The 23,744-nt window shown below is 31.9% G+C and overlaps 2 protein-coding genes and 1 pseudogene across 4 annotated transcripts; 1 reads left to right on the forward strand and 2 right to left on the reverse strand.

Annotated features, from left to right (window-relative positions):
- Positions 1-4,464, reverse strand: LOC107920613 (heat shock 70 kDa protein 16). 3 transcript variants are annotated; one of them, XR_001690710.2, is made up of 11 exons: positions 4,289-4,464; positions 2,575-3,845; positions 2,246-2,458; positions 2,074-2,169; positions 1,893-2,003; positions 1,468-1,668; positions 1,233-1,379; positions 1,015-1,143; positions 810-940; positions 574-705; positions 1-455 (listed from the first exon to the last, which is right to left on the reverse strand). XR_001690710.2 is itself a non-coding variant. In XM_016850407.2 (10 exons), the coding sequence occupies exons 2-10, from the start codon at positions 3,742-3,744 to the stop codon at positions 630-632; spliced, it is 2,274 nt and encodes a 757-aa protein (XP_016705896.2). In that variant the 5' UTR covers positions 3,745-4,185; positions 4,289-4,457; the 3' UTR covers positions 462-629. The 3 variants fall into 3 exon arrangements, 1 of the variants encoding a protein (XP_016705896.2); XR_001690709.2 differs by having other exon boundaries at positions 2,575-4,185; positions 4,289-4,457; XM_016850407.2 differs by lacking the exon at positions 1-455 and having other exon boundaries at positions 462-705; positions 2,575-4,185; positions 4,289-4,457.
- Positions 4,465-5,995: 1,531 nt separating this feature from the next.
- LOC107920130 (polyadenylate-binding protein RBP45C) lies at positions 5,996-10,819 on the reverse strand. Its single transcript, XM_016849664.2, has 7 exons — positions 10,353-10,819; positions 9,624-10,098; positions 7,636-7,691; positions 7,426-7,556; positions 7,240-7,336; positions 6,991-7,158; positions 5,996-6,369 (listed from the first exon to the last, which is right to left on the reverse strand). The coding sequence occupies exons 1-7, from the start codon at positions 10,668-10,670 to the stop codon at positions 6,367-6,369; spliced, it is 1,248 nt and encodes a 415-aa protein (XP_016705153.2). The 5' UTR covers positions 10,671-10,819; the 3' UTR covers positions 5,996-6,366.
- A 4,077-nt stretch (positions 10,820-14,896) lies between these two features.
- On the forward strand, positions 14,897-23,347 carry LOC107919035 (protein disulfide-isomerase 5-3-like; annotated as a pseudogene).
- The last annotated feature ends 397 nt before the right edge of the window (positions 23,348-23,744 follow it).

A 23,744-nucleotide genomic window follows, 5' to 3' on the forward strand; every position in this document is an offset into this window, starting at 1 on the left:
TAATCTTAATAGTGCAAATTCAAATTCAGATGATGAACTCAGAAATTACAACTTGTACTATCAAACATGACATAAAGAATTACAAGATTGTACGGTTTAACAAACCCTAAAATTGAATAAAAATCAGTGGGGGTGTTCTTAATTTAGAAGATGCCTAGATTTTACTTGTTCAGGGTTTGATGTTATGAGTGCCTTTGTCTTCATCACAATTTCTAAATGTGCATTTGTGGGTGTTCATTTCTGAGTATGTTTTAAGTACTGTTGCATACATTTAAAACTGTTCTTGTTATCTAAATTTCAATGTCAACTTCTTGTTCATCATTGTTTATATCTGTGGGTGTTCTGTAATTCTGAAAATGTTTAGTAATACACTAGTCTTTGAGAACCATTAATACTCTGATACTCACAGACACCATTCCTCCTGTGTATATATGTATATCTAACAAAAAAGCAGCCTGAAATGGTAATGGAAAACTCCATTAAATTATAATAAACATTTGTAAATGAGTTTGAACTGTCTCAAAAGCCAGTTGTATATTTGGATGAGATCTTGTCTATGATCAGTTTGCTTACCGTAAGTGTGATGTGTGAAACTGTAAACTTGTTGATGCTTCGTACACCTTTAATCTTTATCCTCGCTGGTCCCGGCCCTTGTTGTCTAGATTCCGATGAGAAGCCTTCCGCGACATTATATGCATACATTTCCTGAAATCCATTAAAACAAAGATTAGTACAATTGTTCCAACAAGCCAAACTCAAATCTGAATCAGAACCGGAATTTCAGAGCGCAAGAATATATTTTTGTTTACATGTTTAGATCCTCAGTCATTTTCTTAATCTCACTTGACCATAACAGTGGGTCAATGTTCTTCGGTAAAGAGTCTTGTTGTTTAGTTTTCTCGGTCAACCACTGCTCAGCCTTGTTGCACTCATTCAATATCTGAAAAACCCAAATCAGTTCCAACACAAGTGAATATTGCGTCTATAATGCGTAAAAATCACTAATTATCATACCGATTCTCTATCCTCATTTGGCAAAGATTTCGTCGACATTCTTATATCCGCGATGCACTTAAATAGATCTGTTGAAGCCTGTTTTCTTGCTTCTTCATCTTTAAACCGGTTCTCGACTGGATCCACCAACTACAAGATAAAAAAAGATGGCGCGGTGAAGCAAGATGAAGAGAGCAACAATGGAGTAAACTTCTACGATTGAATGAAGAAATTATGACCTTCTTAAGAGCCTCTAATTTAGAAGTGTAAGCGCCTTCAGTTTCATCCTCCCCATCATCGTAAAGCCACTCCTCGGTCTCTTGCAGGCTTTTGGAAATGCCCTCTCTTTCCTCCTCAGATGCAAAACCACGATATGTGTTGAAAAGCTTTGCATAAATATTATTAGACGAACGTCAGTATATCAAGAATAATAGAAAAACATATACCACTTATCATTTAGATTGAGTGTTTTACCTTATTCCGCATTTCATAGACATAAGATTCCAAGGCATTCTTCTTCTCTTTTGTTTGTTCCATAGTCCGGTCCTGTTGCGCCAACTTAAGTTCTTTATCTTGAGCTTCCATAAGCTCAACCCCTGTCATCGTGCCATTTATGTTTTCACTAACTGGTATCTCAAGCCTTCTCATTGTTTTATCATTGGTCTTACCATCAGCCTGCATCAAAAAGAAAACCACAAATGAACTTTGAACCTACATCAGCTAAAGAACACAAACTATATAAAAACATGACAAGATTGCATGACATGAAAGCAACATGAAACAATAACACGGATGTCTTGAAAACTATGTTATACGAATAATTAACATACTAAAACCTTAAACCCTAAACCATAAAGATGGCGCATAAAGAACATGATATAATGATGATACGAACTTACTGAAGCATTTGATGGTTTAGACTGCATATATGTACCATCTTCACTGCCATTTGTTACATGCCGGACTTCCTTTGTGCTCAATTCGGAATCATCTACATGCTCTTCGATCAGCTGAAGGCAAAATCTCTCAGAAACTAAATATCAATAAGATGATAGAAGAGAATTTGAAATCCTTAGTTACCATAGCTGACTCGACATTAACAATGCCATGAAGGTTTAGTTGAACTTTGACTTTAACCCTTGCCCTTTCACTATTGGAGGCTTGGAAAGGGCCGATCTGCAAAACCAAATGTTCACCAATCTGTAAGCTGGTCAATTCCATTGAAACAAGAAATATTCAAGGTTAGACATACTGTGAAACAACTTATTTCCGAGGGTACACCAGAAGGCAGTTCGTTTGGATTAGCATAGAAGGGTTCCAAATGAAACAAACTACTTCTCTGTAATTGTAGAACTATAGCACTAGGAATTGGCTGGCCTCTCGGAAACAACACATAATTAGACCCTTGCAAGATTGGGGTTTTATCCAAAGAGAACCCTATGGAGAATGGAATACAATCTTGAACCTACAAAAGCCATGGAAATTTTCCATTACTATATGCAAAATGCATAAAAATAAGCAAAAAAAACAGTTTCTCATATGGTCTAGATCATGATTGAGTGAATTTGTGTTGCTACAAACCTCGTAATCTCTAACCCGAAAAATTGGACTGAGCATTGCGCATTGAAGAGCACATCCTCGTGCAACACACTCACTTGCATTTATTGTCCGACTGGGTTCTCTCCTAAAAAAAGAAGCTAACTGTCTTGTTATAGCCGGTATCCTGGACCCCGATCCGACAAGTTCGACAGCATGGATTTTCCCCACAGTTAACCCTGCATCGGTTATAGCTTTAGTACAAGGAACGTTAATCCTCTCCAACAACCCGGAAGCCAACTTTTCAAATTCTTCCCTCTTAATGAAACCTTTGACATCCTTTTCATCCATCAAACACTCGATATTTAAAGGCGCCTCCGCATTAGCACTCAAAACCTTCTTCAGTTTCTCACACGCTGCCCTTAACCTGATAGAAGCCCGGACATTAGAGTACACATCTATATTATACTGCTCCTTGAAACAAGCTGCAAAATATCCAAACAAAATCTCATCAAAATCCCTTCCGCCAAGGCTGTTATTGAAAGCATGTGATAGTATCCTCATTTGTCCAGCCTCAAATGATACAATCGAGACCCGGGTATCACAATGGCCGATATCCACAAAAGCAACATTCGTCGGACCAGCATTGGAGAAATCCGTTTTGTAAATCCCATAACCAAGTGCGGTCGCAGTACAGTCATGCATTAATCTAAGAGGTTTCAACCCGGCAATCTTAGCAGCATCCAAATATGCACGTCTTTGCAAGTCAGTGAAGTATGAAGGAATACCAATAACACAATCCAAAACAGGAAGTCCCAAATTCGTCTCCGTCATATATTTCAAATGCGCAAACAGCATGGCCATAATTTGCACAGGCGAAAATCGATGTGTTTCCCCTAAATACTTCAAGTGAATCAAAATGCCACCATCTTGACCCTCTGAAGTTTCAAATGGTAACATTCTTAACTCATTTTGAACATCAGGGTCTTGAAACTTCCTACCAATCAACCTTTTCACTTGTGATACAGTAGTTTTCGGATGCATCATGGCAGAAGCCGCCGCAGCGGAGCCGAGGAACCTCTGTTTCTCTCCGAAGCATACCAAAGCCGGCGTTTCACGTTTCGATTCATCATTCAACAACACATCTACACCTCTTTGCTTTACAGCAGCAATTACACATTTCTCATTTCCAATATCAAAACCTACAACGCTCATTTTGACTCACTAAAAACAACAATTCTAGAATCAAAACTGGATTCAATTTAAATTGTACTAAATTTCTCAAAATTTCCTCCTCAAAGCATCACCAGCAGAAGCTACAAAAAGGAAAACCAAGATTAGATCATAAAAAAAAAATTATTTTCTATGATACCATTAGCTAAGAAAACAAAAGATAAAATGTGGGGGAAAACCCAATTTTAAAGCATTTTTTGCCGCTTTTGGCCGCAAAACAAAAATGCTTCAATGACCCAAATTTCCATTTTCTTTCCAATTAATCAGAAACAAAGTAAAATCTATATCAAGTTTCAACAGAAACATAAAAACCCCCAAGTTTGATGCTTCTTTGCACCGTTTTGGCCATAAAATAACAAGTCCCAATGACCCAATTCTCCATTTTCGTTGCATTTAATCAGAAGCCAAATAAAACCCATATCTCTGCCAAAATTAAACAGGAAAAAAGAATCAAACCCAACAAAGTTTTTCTTTTTCCTTTTCTTAAAAAAGTCTCGGGTTAAAGTAAAAGGAAACCATAATTTACCTGATAGAGGAAAAATCTGCCGCAACAAAAAGAATAAAGAGAAATTCGGATTTGAAAGAACCCAAAGAAATTGAAAGACGAAGTGGGATGGTATAGAGAGGAAATCTCCTATTTTCTCGCTTGGTAGTACTAACTCTTTAAGGCTAATAACATAACCCGCTATTGAGAAAATTCAATATTTAATTTTTAAGCTTTCAAAATAAATATTTAATTTTGAAATTTACCAAACAAAATTAATTTTTGATAAGTTCAAAATTATATATTTAATTTTTGCTTATTCCAGTTTGACTATTGTTGAAATCCCGGATTTTAAAAGATGGATTTAATTCCTACCATTTATAATTGTAATGTGTGAATCTTTGTCTATTATAATTAATTAAACTTATCTATATTTATATACTATAATAAATCATTTGAACAAGCCACTTACAAACAATGATCGGGAGAATTTGAAAATCTTGGTATAAATGTTTATGGGTCGGGTTAAATTTTAGTCAAGTTTAAGCATAATATTAATATATTTTATAATTATTCAAGTCATGTTTTGTCTAAAATATGAGTCTATAATTTTACCAAATTTTGTCAATATTTGTTAATGACTAACTCAAACTTATTTTAGATCTGTTTATATTATTTTTTTGAATTTTTAAAAATATGTTTATATTATTTTTAGTTTAATGATTTTATATGTATTTCATTTAATAAAATTTTATACATAGCCATCGTAATCTTTTTTAATATTTACATTATAATATTATATATATTACTATATATTTAATTTGTATGTGTTATAAATTGTTTAATTTAAACAATTTATAGGGATATTATTTAGTATAGTCAATGGAATTTTTAAATTCTATAAGTAAAACATGAGTATTGACAAGTGTCCAATAGAAATACAATAAAATATTTAAAAATAAATATATAGGAATAAAAAACACACTATCAATGTACCAAATAGTAATATATATATAAAATAACATAATACATATAAACATAAAAAAACAAACCAAGCCGGATCCGGATCTTGAATGTTCAAGTTCGAGTCCAAATCATATTTTAAATGAGCCTAATTTTTTTTACCTAAACTTATTTTTCGAATCTAATATTTTCACTTAAATGTTATTTGAAAAGCGCAACACATTAACAATTCAATCAAATATTTACTAATATTAATGCAAGATTAATGTCACATGGGACATTAAGAATGAGAGCTTAGCTTTGGCAAACAACCTTGGGTGAGGTTTGATTAAGAAGTTTATAAGTTTCTAAAAATTGAAGATTATCAATGTGAAAACATATCAATTGATGAACCATTGGGGTGCATATGAAATGATTTATGATATGTTGTACTCTGCTTTTAAAAATTGACAATGATTAAGATACTGATAATTTATATGTTAATGCCCAACTCATGAGAAATTAATACATTTATATTTAGGCTAAAACGTTTAAAATATTATAAATTGTTTAATTTATGAAATAAACTAATTTGAGAAAAAGTATCTTTAAATCAGATTTAACAAGTATAAAAAAAATCATTTTACTATATTTAAGCCATTTGAAGAAGCATCAACTGTTTTATACAATCAAATTATTATTACAAGAGAGATATCAAATTTATGTATTGTATTTTTAATCAAATCATTTGGAGAAACAAACATTGGTCGAATATGACCAATTCAATTTAAGCATGGCACGAAAATATAATTAAAACACGGCATAAATATAGCAACCATTAAAAAGCATCATTCCATACAACTGCTATGACATAAATATTATATATATATATATTATGAAAAGAAAACTCCACTAACAGTGCATGACTGATGATCTGTGAAGAAGAGAGGCTTAAGAGAAAGGTGAAGTAAAACAACCATAATATATATAAATGTTATATATAGAAAAAAGAAAAGGGGTAAATAAGGAACAGAACTCTCTCCCAATGCCAACCACCACAAATTCTACAACAACTAAGAAAACCCACAAACCTTGAAACATGTCAAGATCAAACCAACACCAAACTGTGGCCTGGACCGAACTGAACCAGTTTTGAACGATGGTGAAACGAGTGCAACTCACTACAAAGGTAGAATGAAAATAAAACAAATTAAGCACAGTTGTATATAATAATAAATCACAGGATATGTTAAACTCAAAACTCACTAAACTATTCGAAAGTTTTCATTTAAGTCACTAAATTATTCGAAAATTTTTATTGAAGTCATTAGGTTGTTCAATTCTTTTTTATTTTTAAACTCCAGCTCCAAGCGACGATTCGACGGTCGATATAGTATATTAGTATCATTCGATGAATAACAGAGTATACCTTAAATCCAACTCGATTTGAAGGTTAAAGTTAGATATCAGAGAAAAAAGCTATTTAGATTTTAGTTCGCAAATTCATGACATTCAAAGTTATTTTATGAAAAAAAACTAAGTTATAAAAGAGAAAGAGAGCTTTGTATCGGTGCAAACGGTACCAACAGAGAAAGCCATACAACAATAATTTTAACAGTCTAGTTAGTAACTTAAATGAAAACTTTTGAATAAATGAATGGCTATTTTGTAACTTTTTGAAGTTGAATGATCAAAATGTAAGTTTAGTTTACCCTAAACCACTTGTTGAATAGATAGCAGATCTAGTCCGCGCTTCAGAAATCACTAGGAAAATAATAATGAGCGGTAGAAATCACTTTTACCTGCTGTGGTTGTTGGTAAGCCCCTGGTTGTTGGTAATTCCCATATCCAGCAGGATAGCCACCATAGTACATGTTAGGATCTTGGGGAGGAGGTGCATATCCGTATGCTTCATATCCTTGAGCATATCCATAATATCCGCTGTTCCACTGTGCAGGATCAGGTTGAGCCTGAAACTCAAATAGTCTTCTTAATTTGCTGCATGTAGCATGGGTTTATTTACAAAAGAACTATTAGTTTATATACAAAACCTGTTTGGTTGAAGGACTTCGTCCCCATGAAAGACGAACATTTCTTCCTCCAAAAATGGTACCGTTCAGAACCGATAAAGCTTGCTCCGCACTAGCCCTAAAGTACATATAGCAGAATGTGTTAATACCATGAAATAATATTTGATACTTCACATACCAAAATCGAACATGGTATTTAATGTTTACCTGTTAGCATATTGAACAAAACCACAATTCTTGTTAGCAGGAATTTTTACATGAACTACCTCGCCAAGTTGGCTAAATATTTGTTTTAATTGGTCTTCAGAAACACTGGGGTCCAAACCACCAACAAATATCTGCATTTAAGCGTGTAAGATTTTCAGTTGGCCATAAAATGAAATAATGTAGATCAATATATAAGCAAAAGCTACCCACTGTAGTGTTACTCGGATCATTCTCGCCAGGATTTCCTTGAGCATTCTGGTAAGTAGCTGCAAATCACAAACACGTTTAAACTACCATAGGATCAGGTGATAATGGATCATGTAATAGTGAAAGGTGGTGCCATCCCTGAATGTTAACATTTTCATATTGCCACAATAACTCATATCTGATTCAACAATTTTCTTCTTCCCTTTTTTTTTTCCTCCTAAAACTACATATTTCATGTTAACTATGAAAACCCCAAGCCTGTTTACAGATATCATGTAATAAAGTTATAGCATCATTGCTTCTAAAGCTCAAATTAGACATTGTTGAGGAAATATAACACATTCAAAAAAAGTAACATGCTAATGGATACAAAAAGTTAATTCAATAAGCACTTCAAAATAATTCTCTCCATGGTATGTAAAAGAACAAAAATACAAACCACCACATATAATCACTCAAACAGTTACAATTGCAACCATAAACATCCTCTGGGTTACATCAAGGCTTACCATCACCAGGAGAAATCATAAGTATTAAAATAAAAGAATCCACTAACAGCTGAAAAAGAAAACATCAATTACTTATTAAACTCAAGGAATAACTATAGTTCCACTTATTTTATTAACCTCAGGGTGAAAAGGGGATATGCGGAAATAAAATCAGAGACTCATCTTTTCTCCTTAATTGACATGAAAATCTTCTCTTTCTTTCACCAAATTTTTGGAAGGGGGAGGGAAGAGAGATTGCTGCTGGTGCTTCAATTGAATGATTTACAAGTTCAACTTCAATAATTACTTTCAACTAGAAAGAACCTATCTCCTAAACTAATCCTAAATTCTAAAAATACTCTGTCATTCTCTGCATTCACATAAACCTAGAGTATTAGTAGCCAAAAAATGGCAAGATGAAGCATGTACTAAGAACCAACGAGATTCTTCCAAACTTGAAATGACAAACAACCTCAAATGACAAGTGGAAAAAAATGTGTTAAAAATGCAATTAATAATACTGTAGATTCATATGCAGATGCTCCACTAGTTAGGCTTAGGCAATATAGACAGATGACTGATCCACATCCATTTTAAATCCAGAAACTGAGGAAGGACTTTAACTACAAATTCTGGGTTTCTTTCCTGACTGAATTTGTCCTCAAGTGCAACAGAACAATAGAATGAGGACAAAGAAGTTACTAAAAATTTAAAAACCAACACAAATTTGAAAAGCAAAAGAACAAAACTTGCGCCAAGGTTAATTAATAGAATGGTGCATGATGACATCCATGACAACTTTACAGATGGCTGCTTCACCTAGTTTTGAGCATTACAGCTTGACTTCAAAGGAAATAAAAAGGAGTGTGTAAACATATGCAAGTATAGAAAGGTAACTGATCCATGACGAAAAAAGTTTCAAGACTTGTAAAAAAAAAGTAAAACAAGAGATAAAGGAAACATGTTGGGAAACTGAAACAAATTGAACTTGACTGGAAAAGTTAATAAGGAACTGGAAAATTAATTTGCGAACGTAGGACAAATCCTGTCACGAGAAAATGAAGCTTACGACAAAAACAAAGTAACTGACCTAAAATGAGGCCACGCATTAAAGTGGAATCATTTCAGCTGATATCAGTTCCAGGCCCCCCAAAATGAGAGCCTCTCGATGTCCTGCTTTAAGACAACATGAGTTTTATATAAGTTTTTGCCTGTTTTAATATAATTAAATGTGCCCAAGTTTACAAAGGAAAACTGGAATGAAACGAATTTCTGTAAATTCCGCCAATCTTCAAGTGCATAACTGAAAGAATTTGAACTTTTAAGTGTAACTGCACCTTATGAAAGTAAAAACCACAAGAAAAAGTTAACCAACTAGCACTCAACGTGGCAAGTCAAAGTACTATAGCATAAATCAAGGCCAATAAATCCTGTACACAACCAAGCAAATCCATATGGAAACCAAGATGAAGACTGAACACTATATAAACCACAAGATCGTACCTTTCTGATACGGCTGACCAGCGACAGGCTTCTTATTAGAAGCTGGTCCAATCCGCATTGCCCTTGTTGAACAATACATCCCATTCATTTCAGTCATGGCACGAATCTGTTCAGATTCATCACCAAACCTCACAAATCCATAACCTTTTGACCGTCCTGTGGTCCTATCAGTAACCACTTTTGCACCCTTAATAGACGGGTAAACAGCCTTAAAAGTCTCTTGTAACATGTAATCCGAAACATCAGCTGCTAAATCCCCAACAAAGATTGTGTACTCAGGACCCTCTTCTTGCCTCTTTTCCCCAGATCCAAGTGATGCCCAATTCAACCTAAAATTCTGCTCAGCGTTTGGCATTGGCAGCCCGTTATAAGACTGCAAAACCCTCTCAGCTGCCACACGGGACACAAATTCGATAAACCCATATCCTTCCGGTAAAGCAGATTGCTTATTCCTAATCACCTTAGCCGAAACCACCTAAAAAACCCAAAAGATTAAAGTTTTGCTGAATTATAACTTAATTCTATTTATTTTTAAGCTTTACCTAAAAATCAAAAGAAAATAAATTCATTCAAATACAGAAAGGACTTCTACGGAAAATATTAGTCCTATAGCATGTCCGCTCCTCCTAACTAAATTAAATTAAATATGTTTTTTTTTCTATTTACTTAAAAGACTTTTCATTTTTATTAAAATTATTCAAAAATTTATATAGATAACAAATCAATTACCTCTCCAGTTTGAGCAAAGATATTGATGAGGTAATTCTCATCCATCCACGGCTGAAGATCTCCGATCCAAAGAGATCGAATCTCACCGGAGCCAGCAGCAGCAGAACCGGCGGAGTACTGCTGCATCTGAGTGGGCGGAGGAACAGGTTGCGGCGTCCAACCGGTAGGTGGAGGAACCGGCTGACCACCCTGCTGTTGTTGAGACATCATCATCCAAGGCTGCGACTGCGGTTGTTGCTGGTACTGATGAGCCTGAGACTGATCAGCCGCCATGGAAGGTGGCGGAGCCACGCCACCAGCTGCTGGTTGTTGCATCATATTCGATGAGACAAAGGAAAGATATTTGGGAGATTACGAAGAGAAGAGGAAAACCCTAGATTAATTTTAATTTGGTAATCGAAATTTTATAACGAGGGTTGCTTTAAAAAATTCTTGTTTCCTTTTAAATTATTGTTTTGGTTAAATTCTAATTTTGGTCCTTCTTGTATACTTAAATTTGAGTTTTAATTTATATTTTTAAATTTTAATTTTAATTTTAATATATATTGATATTTATTATTTATATAAATTAATTTTATTATTGAAAATGCTTAAATTGTGTTAAATTAAAATATAAAAATAAATTGTCAAATTTCAATATAGTAAATAGACTAAAACTACAATATTACTTATGTTTTTAGATTGATATAAGAACGACTGCTGATTAGACCTGTTCATGGGCCGGGCGGCCCGGCCCGACTGCCCGCCCGAAATATGGGAGGGTTCGGGTAAAAATATAGTCTCGAAATATGGGCTTGGACAAAAAAACAATGGCCGTTTAAAAAATGGGTCGGGCCCGAATATAATAAATATAAAATTTTGTTTATTTTTAAATTTTAAAATACTTTAAAAATATTTTTTTATTTTTAAAATATTTTTTTGTGTTTATTAAAAATCGGGCCGGGCCGGGCCGGGCTTATTATTTTTTCCGGGTCGGGCCTGGGCAAAATTTTAGGTCCATATTTCGGGCCGGGCCTAAGAGTCGGGCCAAAATTTTTTCGGGCCCGGCTTTAACCCGGCCCGGCCTATGGATAGGTCTACTACTGATGTGATAACATGATTGAATAGATCAAGCCAATGACCCAAAGAGTAATTCCTTTACCTAGGTTGGATTTAGCCAATCCGATCATGTTTTGAAATGATGGTCTGAATAAAGATCAAATTATGTTTAAACATGATATTAATATATTTTATAATCGAATAAATTTGGTTTGTTTTAAAATATTCATCAAACTTGCTCCCGTAATTAAATAGTTAATTCTATTAATTTATTATTTTTATTTTTAAATTTTGTATTTTTTTTATTTGTTAAAATTTTCTATGTGTTATTTAATTTTTTAAATATTTACCTTATAATATCATAGATTACTATAGATCTAATTTTTATACGTTATAAATTACATAAAGGTAAATTACACCCATGATTAGTCTACATATTTTGTTCACTTCAAATTTTTTTTCTCAATTCAATCATTCAAAATAATTTAATTGTACAAATTAATCACTATCGTTAAATTTTTTCATTTTATTTTAATGGATTGTTAATGTGGATCATTAGCACATTAAGTGTTTGACACTTGGTCTTTTTTGTTGACTTTTGACTAAAGTTTTGAGACATTTCTATAAAGTTCAAGGGAAAAATTTTGGACTAATTATAAAAAGGTCCCTAAACTTTAGTCAAAAGTCAACAAAAAATGTCACGTATCAGACACTCAATGTACTAATGTCTCACATCAACAATCCGTTGAAAGAAAACGGAAATTTTAATGGCAATGACTAATTTGCACAATTATCTTATTTAGAGTGATTAAATTGAAAAAAAATTAAAGTGATCAAGATAGGACAAATCCTATTTTAGAGAGACCATGGGTGTAGTTTACCCATTATGTAATATATAAAAACAAAATAATATAATATATTATAAACATATAAAATAGATTGAGCCGAACTCAAGCCTTGAATGTCGGAAGTTTGAGTCCAACCCATAATTTAAATGAGCCAAAATTTTTAGGCCAACCCATTTTTTGGACTTAATATTTTTACCCAATCTCTTTCAAATTTCGAGCAAGCCTTCAAGTTTAGGCAGACAACTTCTCCTTTGAACAGGTCTGTTTGAAAGTTCATATAATTGTTTATAGGCATAATGACTTTTTGGACCCTTTAACTTTACAAAAAAAAAATTATTTTAGCCCTTTCATTTACTTTTTCACCTTTTATAGCCATTGAATTTACATTTTTGTCAAATCACCCCAAAATGAATGGAAAAATTAGCATTTGTTAACATTGCTAACGTGGCATACATGTGGATTGTCACGTGCATGCCATGTTAGCAATTAATTAATTTTTTTAAAATTTAAAAAATATTTTTTATTTTTATACTTTTAAAGTAATTTTAATTATTTTTAATATAATTTTTTGAATTTTAAAAAATCATTTAAATTTTGACATGTCGTCTACGTGGCAATGCACATGTATGCCACATCAGCAAATTTCTAAAGTTAAAATTTTCAACCATTTTGGGGTGATTTAACAAACAATACATGTTTAATAGCTATAAAAGGCAAAAATTTAAATAGAGAGCTAAAATAACATTTTTTTTTGTAAAGTTTGAGAGCCAAATAATTCTTTATATCCTGTTTAAAATATTTGTGTTCAAGATTATCAACACTATATTAGTGGACATATCATTTTATTTTATTCTAATACTCGTTCATATCGACATAAATATATTTTGGTATATCGTTTTTCACAATTTTTTATTTTTAGATTAATATATTTATTTATGGCATAATTTTTTATTTTTAATAAAATACTAGTCCTATGGATACTTACTGAGTAAAAATTATAAATAAATAATTTTATGTATATCATAAATAATAAAATAAAATAATTAATAGATAAATATAGAAACAATGAGAAGTAAAATAAATGTATTTACCGGTTTTTAGAAAAAAAAATCTCAATGTTTCCTATTAAATAAAAGGAAAATAAATATGACATTAAAAAAGAATAAGAGAAGAAAAAGAAAGAAAAAAATATGTTAATAATTTTAATTTAATTAATTTAATAAGAGATATTTCAATATAGCCCTTTTTAATTATATGTAAAAATTGCATTTTTAGTCACTTTAAATATTAATAATTCAGTTTCAACCATTTTAATATTAATATTTTTTAACTTTGGCCCTTCCAAAATTTTTAATTTCATTTCGACCCTCCAGTTCCTGGCTTCACCACTATAATGTACTGGCTGGATTTAGTAATCTCAACAACTCAATTCAAGTCAACTCAAGTACTCACCACAATGTAATCGATTCTGCGTCGGTTTCAGTTGCACTCGTCGATGCGTACTATTTTAGTAGTAAAATGAAACACTCTACTCTCTATTCCACACCAATGAGGATTTCGGCTTGTGTCGGTCACACAGGCCCATTCCGTCAAATTTCGACTACACCGTTTGGAACATTATGCATCAACTGACGCATAAATATATTATATTTGAAATTTATTTAATATCATTCATTTGATATTTGTAAATATTAATTATATATATTAATTATTTTTCAAAAATATCGATAAATCCAAAACGATACAATAAAATAGATCGATATAATAAACACCGATTCTTATAAAAAAACAATGTAGCCATCAATAAAATACTAACTACCTTAACTCACCCTCTTACATTACCTTTCAAATATTAAACATGTTTTATTTACTAAGTATCATTAATAATTAACCTAAATAAACATTGAAATATTAAAAAAGAAATTATTACTCATATTTGCCCTAATTTATCTTACATCGCATACTTTAAAGAACAACACTTCAATTTTCCTACAAAATGTAGCTAGTCTTGTTTGTAGTCAATTATACAGTTAGAGGTGCTTATGTGCCGGGTTGGGACGGGTTCGAGTTGAGCCTAAGTATAATATTAATATATTTTATGTTTGTCCAAGCTCGACCTGATCCAAAATATGGGCCTAAACTCGCCCATATTTGCAAAAGACTAACACAATCCCATTTTATGCTCGTCCATATTATTTTTTAATTTTTTAAAAATATTTATATTATATTATTTTAATATTTAATAAATTTATACCTTTTTTTATTTATTGAAAATTTTCATATAGTAATCTTAACATTATTTTAATGTTTACATTAGAGCAGTATTATATATTTAGTATATGTTTTTTTAATGTCTCTTAAATTACATAATATAAAATATTAAAAACTTACAAATCGGTTGGGCTGGGTCATGAATGTTTAAGCTCGAGCCCAACTCATATTTTAACTGGGTCTTATTTTTTTTGCCCAAATCCATTTTTCTGATATAATTTTTCTGCCCAAATCCTCCCAAATTTTGAGTGGGCCTTCAGGTTTGAATGCGTACCCGACCCATGAACCGGTCTAATTAGTGGTAGATATATAAAAGAGTAATTGTATTAAAAAAAAGATAAAATAATAAAAATATGAAAAGAAGAAGAAAAGAAATCCACGTATAAATGGAACGAGAGTTAAACGCTATGGCTTCGCCCTCGTACAACCATTCGGAAAGAATGCTCTTTATCAATTGCCAGATTTCTTGGAATTTAAATTTCTGTTTTTAATTTATATATATATTCATTTCAAAAAAAATTTCTCTTTTGAAATCTGATTTTGAATGATTAATATCAGCCATGATTTCTTCAAGCAAGTTCAAAGCCGTTGATTTTTACAGGTTCGTAGATCGCATTCTTTCTTTTAAAAGTTTATGATGATTGATGCGAATTAATTTAAGTTTGAAATTTTTTTTATGGATCTAAGCATTTTATAAGGTTTGAAAGTTCTTTTTTATTTATTTATGTACTGGAAAATGAAAGCTACCTGCTAGCTTCGGTTTATTATCCCGTTTCAATGAATTTGATGAATTCTTGTTTGGTTGCTAAGACTTAGTTAGTAATGTGACGTAAGAGCTGAAATTCTTCGTTCAAAGATATTGAGGTTTATCTCTCTGATTAAGTTTTGAGAGCTTAAATTTCAAATTCAAAATAGTGTAATTTGTGTAATAAAATATACGTAAATATAACATTTATGATTACTTTTTAAATTTATTAATATATACATTAAGCAATGAATTCAAAATTTAACCTTAATTTATACATGCATTTCAAATTTCAATTTCACGTTGAGGTTACCAATTATAGCATAAGTCATCTGCTGAAATTCTTGGTTAAAATTCCTTGTTTTAAAGTTTTTTTTTTTGTTTTTTCTTTCAAGAATATCTATTGTATGGTTAAGTAAATGTTAAGTGCCGTGGTAGTATGATTTTCATCAATTATTATTTTCTTTTTCTGCAGGAAAATCCCTAGAGATTTGACAGAGGCATCGGTATCGGGTGCATGGTTGTCCATAGCAGCTGCATTGGCTATGATATTTTTACTTGGAATGGTAGGCAGCTTTTCTGTTCTTCAACTTCGATTTGATTTGACGTGTTTGGTGTGTAGAGTTGATTTTTTTTTATCCAAACAACATTTATCTGACATATTTTTATCTCAGTAGTCGTTGCCATTCCCCTTAATTATAATTTGCGATATACATTTTGCAGGAACTGAACAAATATTTAACAGTCAGCACCTCGACATCTATTATAATTGACAATAGTTCTGATGGGGACTTTTTACGCATTGGTTTTAACATCAGGTGCATTCATTTTCTGTACATTGAAATCATCTGATGTTCTCATTAGGTTGTAAAGCCTTTATGTAGTTAAAGTCTTTAGGTTTATGTGGCAGTGTCCTAGCATACAGTCTTGATCTTGGGTCTTGAAGCAACAGCTGTTGTTGGATTTTTTTCCCCCAATTTCCTTTATGGATGCATCATCCTTATCTCATGTATTAAAGACAATAGGAATAAGTTGAGGTAATCTTTGTCCTGTGAGAGTTAGCCTTGTACTTTGACTGGCATCATCATGTTGCCTGTCATGGTTGTTGTCCGGTTTTGATTAAAAAGTTAAAAAAAGAAGAAGAAAGAATAGGTTGAGTGTATCTATTAGTGTATATATATACACTATATGTGAATGTACATGTACATGGATGATTCCTGGCTGAACTGTGATAATAGCTGTTTATTGCTACTATACCGAAGGTCCAAGTGAACTTCATGTCAAATTAGAAGCAGAGGGATTTTTACTTTGCAGATCGAACAGGTGGTTATATAAATTTTTATTTCTTCGTATATATACTTCTATAGACAGTGTACTGGGCAGTAGTGGCTTGAAAAGTATTGAATTTCAGGTGTTGAGAACATGACGATACTTAAGTTTCTGCTTGATCTCATATTTGGTGTCAATTTAGCTTAGCAAGAAAAGACTGTTGTATTATTCTTTGCTTGATTAGCAAATAAACGATAAGATTACATCATATTGTGGTTCGAGGGGGTACTTTTTGCTGCTTTTGAGAGTTCTAGACAGATTTTTGGTAACCGTTGGCTTTATGCTGCTACGTGCCAATTAGCCATGCATGCATATTTGAACATGACTAAATTGATTTTCTTCAAAGCTGTCATAATTTGCTACGGTTTCAGTGATCTTAATTATATGTATGTTTATTTCTTCAATATCCTTTAACATTTTTCAAGCTTTATTTTTAATGATAGATAATTAGGTTGACTGACAATTCTTTTTAACCTCCAGTTTTCCAGCGCTCTTATGTGAATTTGCATCTGTTGATGTGAGTGATGCCTTGGGAACTGTAAGAATCTATCATCAGATGTGTTTCTTCTGCTTAACTTTATTGAAAAGGATAACTTATGCTCCTGTTTATCACTAGATCTTATAAGAGATGGATCTTGCCCTTGCTCCAAAATGTTTTACTGGCTGGAAACTTAATAATGCACTTCAAAGTTCAAATGCCTGGCATAGGTTATGTCTGGAAAATTTTGGATGAGCTATACTCTTGTTCCCTATATTTTTTCGTAAATTTATATCATAATATTTTTATGCTAAAGAAAACGAAATATACCACACGCCTATGCCCGAGTATTTTTTAAATACTTTCCTGTCAATATTTATATTCATACTCCATTCTTCAAGCTGCCTGAATGTTTTTCCTCGAGAGCATTTTGACATATAAACTTCGGTCCATATGACTAAATTTGTGCCTTCTGTTTTCAGAACAGGTTTAATATAACAAAAACGATTCGAAAGTTTTCTATAGATCCACAATTAAGGCACAAGGCTATTGAGTTTCATTCAGAACCTGTTCCACACGTCAGTCAGCATGGAGATGAAGTTGATGATGAAGCTGTTGAGGGTTCTGTATCATTGAATAGTGATAGCTTTGCCAAACTATCAACCATGTTTTGAATGTCTTTCTTGCAGGCATCCAATTTTGGTCGTCAATTTTTTTGCTCCTTGGTGCTATTGGAGCACTCGCCTGGTAATCCATGCATGATCTTTGTCTTGAAGTACTGGCTGAAAGCATTATTGTCTAGCTCTTCAGCTGTGTGTAGGGATCATTCATAACTAATTTTGTACAGGATACTGATGTAGTTGCCATATCTTCTGTTTCAATTAACTAATGTTGTGATTATGTACTTTTATATTATGACCAGCTATATATTTTTTTCTTTTTTTGATAAGTGAGCATTTTAATTACCCTCTGTTATCCATCCTCTCTGATGTAAAGTGTTTCTTAGTTTTTTGTTCTTGTTCCTTTATAATGAGCATAGAGCTGTTCCTTTTTAGGATTTTGAGCTCGAGTGTCTTCTTAGCTTATGATAAGTTTCCTCAACAATGTTTCTTTGGTTTCAGAGACCATCGTGGGGGAAAGCTGCAAAGATAATTAAAGAAAGATCTGAGCAGGCGTATTTTTCTTTTTCCAATGGAATTAGTGTGTACACAGTTTCTTGATTTAGCACAGAAATTTGCGCCCTTTGTTTTTACAGGTATGATCCAGACAAGGATGGATGTATTATTTTGGCAAAAGTTAATTGCAACGAAGCAGCTGACTTGTGTAAGAGGTATTTTTTTTTTTTGACACTTTTTGTCTTAGAATATGATTATATGTCATTATTTGACCACTAACCAATACTTGTGTTACAGGTACCACTTCATTTATTTAAACAATACTGTTTTGCTTCTAATATAGAATTATTTCAAATGTTGTATATTATCCATAGCTTTCCTACAAGTTTAATTTTTTTTCTCTCTCTTGTTTTCTAATTATTGTGTGCTTCCTTGTTCTGTGTTCTTTTCATTACAGGCATCACGTTCAAGGGTATCCATCCATTCGCATTTTTCGAAATGGCAGTGATTTGAGGTAAAAGAAAATATTATTGTACATATCTTTGCTAGCCTTATGTCAATGACTTAATGTCCTGTTTCCTCTCCCCCCCCCTATTACCGTTGCTTGTTACTCAATAAACTGTAAAGGATTCTTTTGGTAAAGGTACGAAACGTTACAATTTAGTAAAATAGATTTCATGGAGAGAAAGACTGGAGCAGTTTATGAAAAATAAGTAAGGTGACAGGCAGTGATGATGGAAGCTAATAAGAGGCTGAGAAGAATTACATTGGTTATTGTAATTGTAAAAAGAACGCTGCAGACAGAAATTTAGAGTGCTAACGTTGTTAAATAATTAAAAGAATCCCCTAAATGAAATTTTAAACTTTGAATCTTCTATTTATAGCCTTTCTAAAGTAGTTATCTCTAAAAGAATGGTTATAAAACAAGTGACGGGAGGAATATAGGTTAATTCACATGAACATGTTATAAATTATGGGTAATAAGAGTGAACGGAATCATGTTCATATTACTTGTAGTGTGTAATGAGAGAAAAGTTATGAAGATAATGGATATAATTGTAGTTTCATGAAAATTATACTCATATAACTCATTTTTGCAAAAAGAGTGCTCTACTTGCGAACTTAATTGAAAGTGCATAGTTTGATTAATGAGGAAAGGAAGAGAAAAAGAACACTTGTACTCCGGATAAGGGTTAAGAAGTAGAATTCTTAACAGTATCTGTATCTGAGCTCAAGTCATATTCTCCAAAACATCTCGAACAGTGGAGCAAGCCTAAAAATCTTACTAGCCAGTTTTGCTTAATTCCGCAACTTTCTCAACATGCAGTGATTCTGTAAGGAATAATTGGACACTACTATTGCCAGAAGCATTAATAACCAAAAACGAGTATATGAAGCTTGTATATGTCCTATGTTTTTAACCTTCCACATTCATTTGACCACGAACTCTAGATTCTAGAAGATTATTTCTTCCTAGCTATTGAATGCGGCTGAACCTTCTGTATGCGGATTTTCCTTGTCTGACTTGTAAGTATTTTAGGGATGACGATGGACACCATGAACATGAATCTTATTATGGAGATCGTGATACAGACGCACTGGTTAAGGTACACCTAAAATTTGATTTAAAATGGCTATTTCCAATTACTGATCGGTTTCAGAAACCATATCAGATGAAGGTGCATGCATGACCCATTGCAATCGTCGTTTCTTCCAGGCAATGGAAGAACTGGTCTCACCTACTCCATTGGCGAACCAGAAGCTGGCTTTAGAGAAGAATAGAGCAGCACCATTGACAGGAGGATGCAGAATTGAAGGATACGTGCGTGTGAAAAAGGTGATAATTACAATCCCAGATTAGATTCTGAAAATTGGACTTATTTTACGTATTATCTGTCTGTCCAATCATTTATTTATTCCTTAAAAACTGAAAGCACTTGGTGTTGCAATATGCAGGTTCCTGGCAACCTTATCATTTCGTCTCGTTCAGGAGCCCATTCTTTTGACTCTTCTCACATGAACATGTCTCATGTCATTGGCCATCTTTCCTTTGGTAAAATAATTTCACCCCAAGTACTAAGTGATGTGAAGCGACTAATACCGTATCTCGGTAGAAGCCACGACAAGTTGAACGGTCGATCATTCATTAATCACCTGGATTTAGACGCAAATGTTACAGTAAGTTCATTCTTTCATATGATACTTTCTGTTTCAATTGCGCGTTTTCCATTTTAAGTGCCAATGTGTCGACCGTGAATCTTCTTTTATCTACCTTTTTCCACAAAGCAATCAATTGGTGGAGTAAGATACTAAGTACATATTTAAACCACAATAACAATATTGTATTCTAAGAACTCGTTAGGAATCTATAATCTATAGCGTGACTCTTCAGCAGAAATTATGGCAATTGCGATTAGGAAAACTAGACTAATCAATTGGGTAAATCGAACTAATTTATATTAATTCAAATTAAGTTTCATTTTTTTCGAATCATTTCATTTTGTTTAGCATCATATTTGGATCATTTTAGGTTTAAGTTATTTTCAGATTTAAATATTTTCGAGTTTTAAGTAATTTTGAATTTAGTTTTAGTCATTAGGAAAACTAGACTAATCAATTGGGCAAATCGAGCCAATTTATATTAATCAAACTTGAGTTTTAATTTTTCCAGATCATTTTATTTTGGTTAGTCTCATTTTGGATCATTTCAAATTTGATTGAATTTTATATTCAAATCTTTGAGTTCAAGTCGTTTTGAATTTAAAATTTTTTTTAATTTTTAGATTCAAGTCAATTAGGTTTGATGCTTGAGTTTTTCAAATTTAGTCATTATAAGTCAAATATTTCAGGTTCTAGTCCCCTATTCTAATTTAGGTTATTTGTTCACGTCTTTAAGGTTCAAAGCACTTTAGATTCAAGTTGTGTTATATTTGGATCAAATTAAGGTTTGAGACAATTTGAGTTCAGGTTAATTCAAGTTTAGATTAGACAAATTTAAATTGTTGACTTTTTTATAATTAAATTGGATTGAATCAAATTTGTATTTTGATTGATTTGATTAAATTTTCGAATTAAATTAAAAACTTAAATGGGCAGGTTTGAGAAAAACCTTGTAATGGTGTAAAATCTGAAAGATAAGCCACAGGAACTAGAAGAAAACTCTTTAAACTTACAAGCTTCCCCATTCTTAATTACTTTTTTCAGATTGAACATTACCTTCAAGCAGTGAAAACAGAGGTGGTTACAGTAAAATCTTCTCATGAAAGTTCGTTAATCGAGCAATACGAGTAGACAGCACACAGCAGTCTGGCACAAAGCGTAAACATGCCTGTTGCCAAATTTCATTTCGAGTTATCTCCAATGCAGGTAATTATTCTTCAAAACAGCTTAATTACATTTAAGCAGGTTTTTACCTTCAATCCTTCTGGTTTTTTCTTTAGTTGGACAATTTTCTTTTGATAGAATGATAAATTTAATCGTTAATGTTTATATTTTTTTGTCGTTTTGGTTCTTATTCTCTTTTTGAGTTAAATTTGATCCTTAATATTTTAGAAACTAGTCAAATTGTATTTTTTTAATGAAGACTAAAATATTAATTTTTAATGTTATTGGCTTGACAACTCGTATAACAGTTTAAGTGCATGTTACATCAACAAATAATTCAAAATTTATAAAAATCAAAATTAAAATACATAAAATGTTTATACAAATTAAAAAAAAATTAGTATGAAGTACTCGTGGACTATCACGTAAGTTGCTGTATTTAAAAATTTAACATTTTAGTTAGTATTCTTGTTAAGAAACATCATTTCAACTCTTTTTCAAAAGTTTGATAATTAAATTCGACTCTTTTTAAAAGATTAAAGGTGAAATTTAACTAAAAAAATTAAAACTAAATTAAAAAAAAACACATAAACATTAAAAAGCAAAATTTGACATATTCCTTTCCTTTTTCTTACACAGGTTTTAATAACCGAAAACCCAAAATCATTGTCACACTTTCTCACCAATGTTTGCGCCACAATTGGAGGTGTTTTCACGGTTAGTATCTTACAATCTTTCTTGGATCATTTTCGGAATCTTTTATTTGATTCATCTATTATACTCTAATTTAAAATTTAAATTATCTATTTTATAATATTAATAGTTTATCTAAATAATTAATATCATTAATTAATTCAATTAAAATATAAATTTAGAATTTTTCTTAATAACAATAAATCTTTATTTGTAGGATGATTTAAAAGGGACGATTTTTAGAAAAAAAGAAGCTTGTTTTATTATTTTAATCAAAATAGTAAATGGCAATGTTTTTAGAACCAGATCAGTAGTCGACTAATCAAGTCATTAGTTCTCCGGTCCGACTAAAATATCAACTGTTTTCTTAAAATGCAGTTCAATCGATTCGTACTAGTTCTTAATCCAATCAGTTTAATGTCTTTCTTTGAACTGATACTTCGATTGGTTTTCAGTCTAACCAGCCGTTCCGATCTGATTCAAATATCATTAATTATTGATGTTAATTATTTGAATTAACTAAAGACATTATAAAAATAAAGTACCAAATTATTTGAGCAGAGGACCAAAATAATAATTTAATCTATTATTCTAGATAAATCTCAATTTTGAAGTCTAGCTTGGGTTTTAGCAAACTATAGATATTGAAGTTGAGCATGAACATCAAGCTGGTTTTTTAATAGGTAAACGAGTTTCATCCAGCCTGTTTGAGGGAGGTCGATTTTTATCTGAACTAAGTTTAAGCTTTAAAAATGAAATGAAATGAAATTCAAGTGAAGTTTAAATTTCTAGTGAAATTTGAGTTCAGCTAGACTCAATTACAACCTTAACTCTAATGTTCATAAATCTTCTCCACGGATTGCAGGTTGCTGGGATTTTGGATTCAATCTTAAACAATACAATAAGGCTGATGAAAAAAATGGAGATAGGCAAAAACATTTGACAGGCAAGCAAAAAAAGAGAGACAATTTTGTTATTATGTAAAGATTTGTAACGAGTGATGAGGATGATTTTATGGAAAAACACAGTTGAAATGTAACCATTTTAGCTTCTGCTTGTTTACTGGGAAAATATTGTTGATTCTTACTTTTGTCTTCAAGTTCATTGATTTGCTGGGAAATCAACCCCAACCATAATCCATGTCTTGTTTTTTACTGAGAAAATATTGTTGATTCTTACTTTTTTTTTTCTCTTCTAAGTTCATTGATTTGCTGGGAAATCAACCCGAAGGTACAATTTTCATGCTCGAACAAGTTTTTTTCTCGAAACTGAAAATTCAATTTGATTAATTTTAACTCATATTCAGCATTTCTGAGCAATAATCCGAATTCATATAACTCAAATTCTTGAATCTATAGTAATTAAAGTCCAAATTGTCTTGAAAAGAAAATTGATATGAATGAAACAATTCAAATCCGAAAAAATTTAGATAGTTTAGAATGATATGAATTTAAAATAATCGAAATTTGAAATAATCCGATCTCATAATAACTTAACTTAAAAAGTATGATTCGAACTCAAAATAATTCATATTCTAAATGGTTATAACTC

This window comes from Gossypium hirsutum, chromosome D08 (assembly GCF_007990345.1).
Source record: "Gossypium hirsutum isolate 1008001.06 chromosome D08, Gossypium_hirsutum_v2.1, whole genome shotgun sequence".
NCBI classification, from domain to species: domain Eukaryota; kingdom Viridiplantae; phylum Streptophyta; class Magnoliopsida; order Malvales; family Malvaceae; genus Gossypium; species Gossypium hirsutum.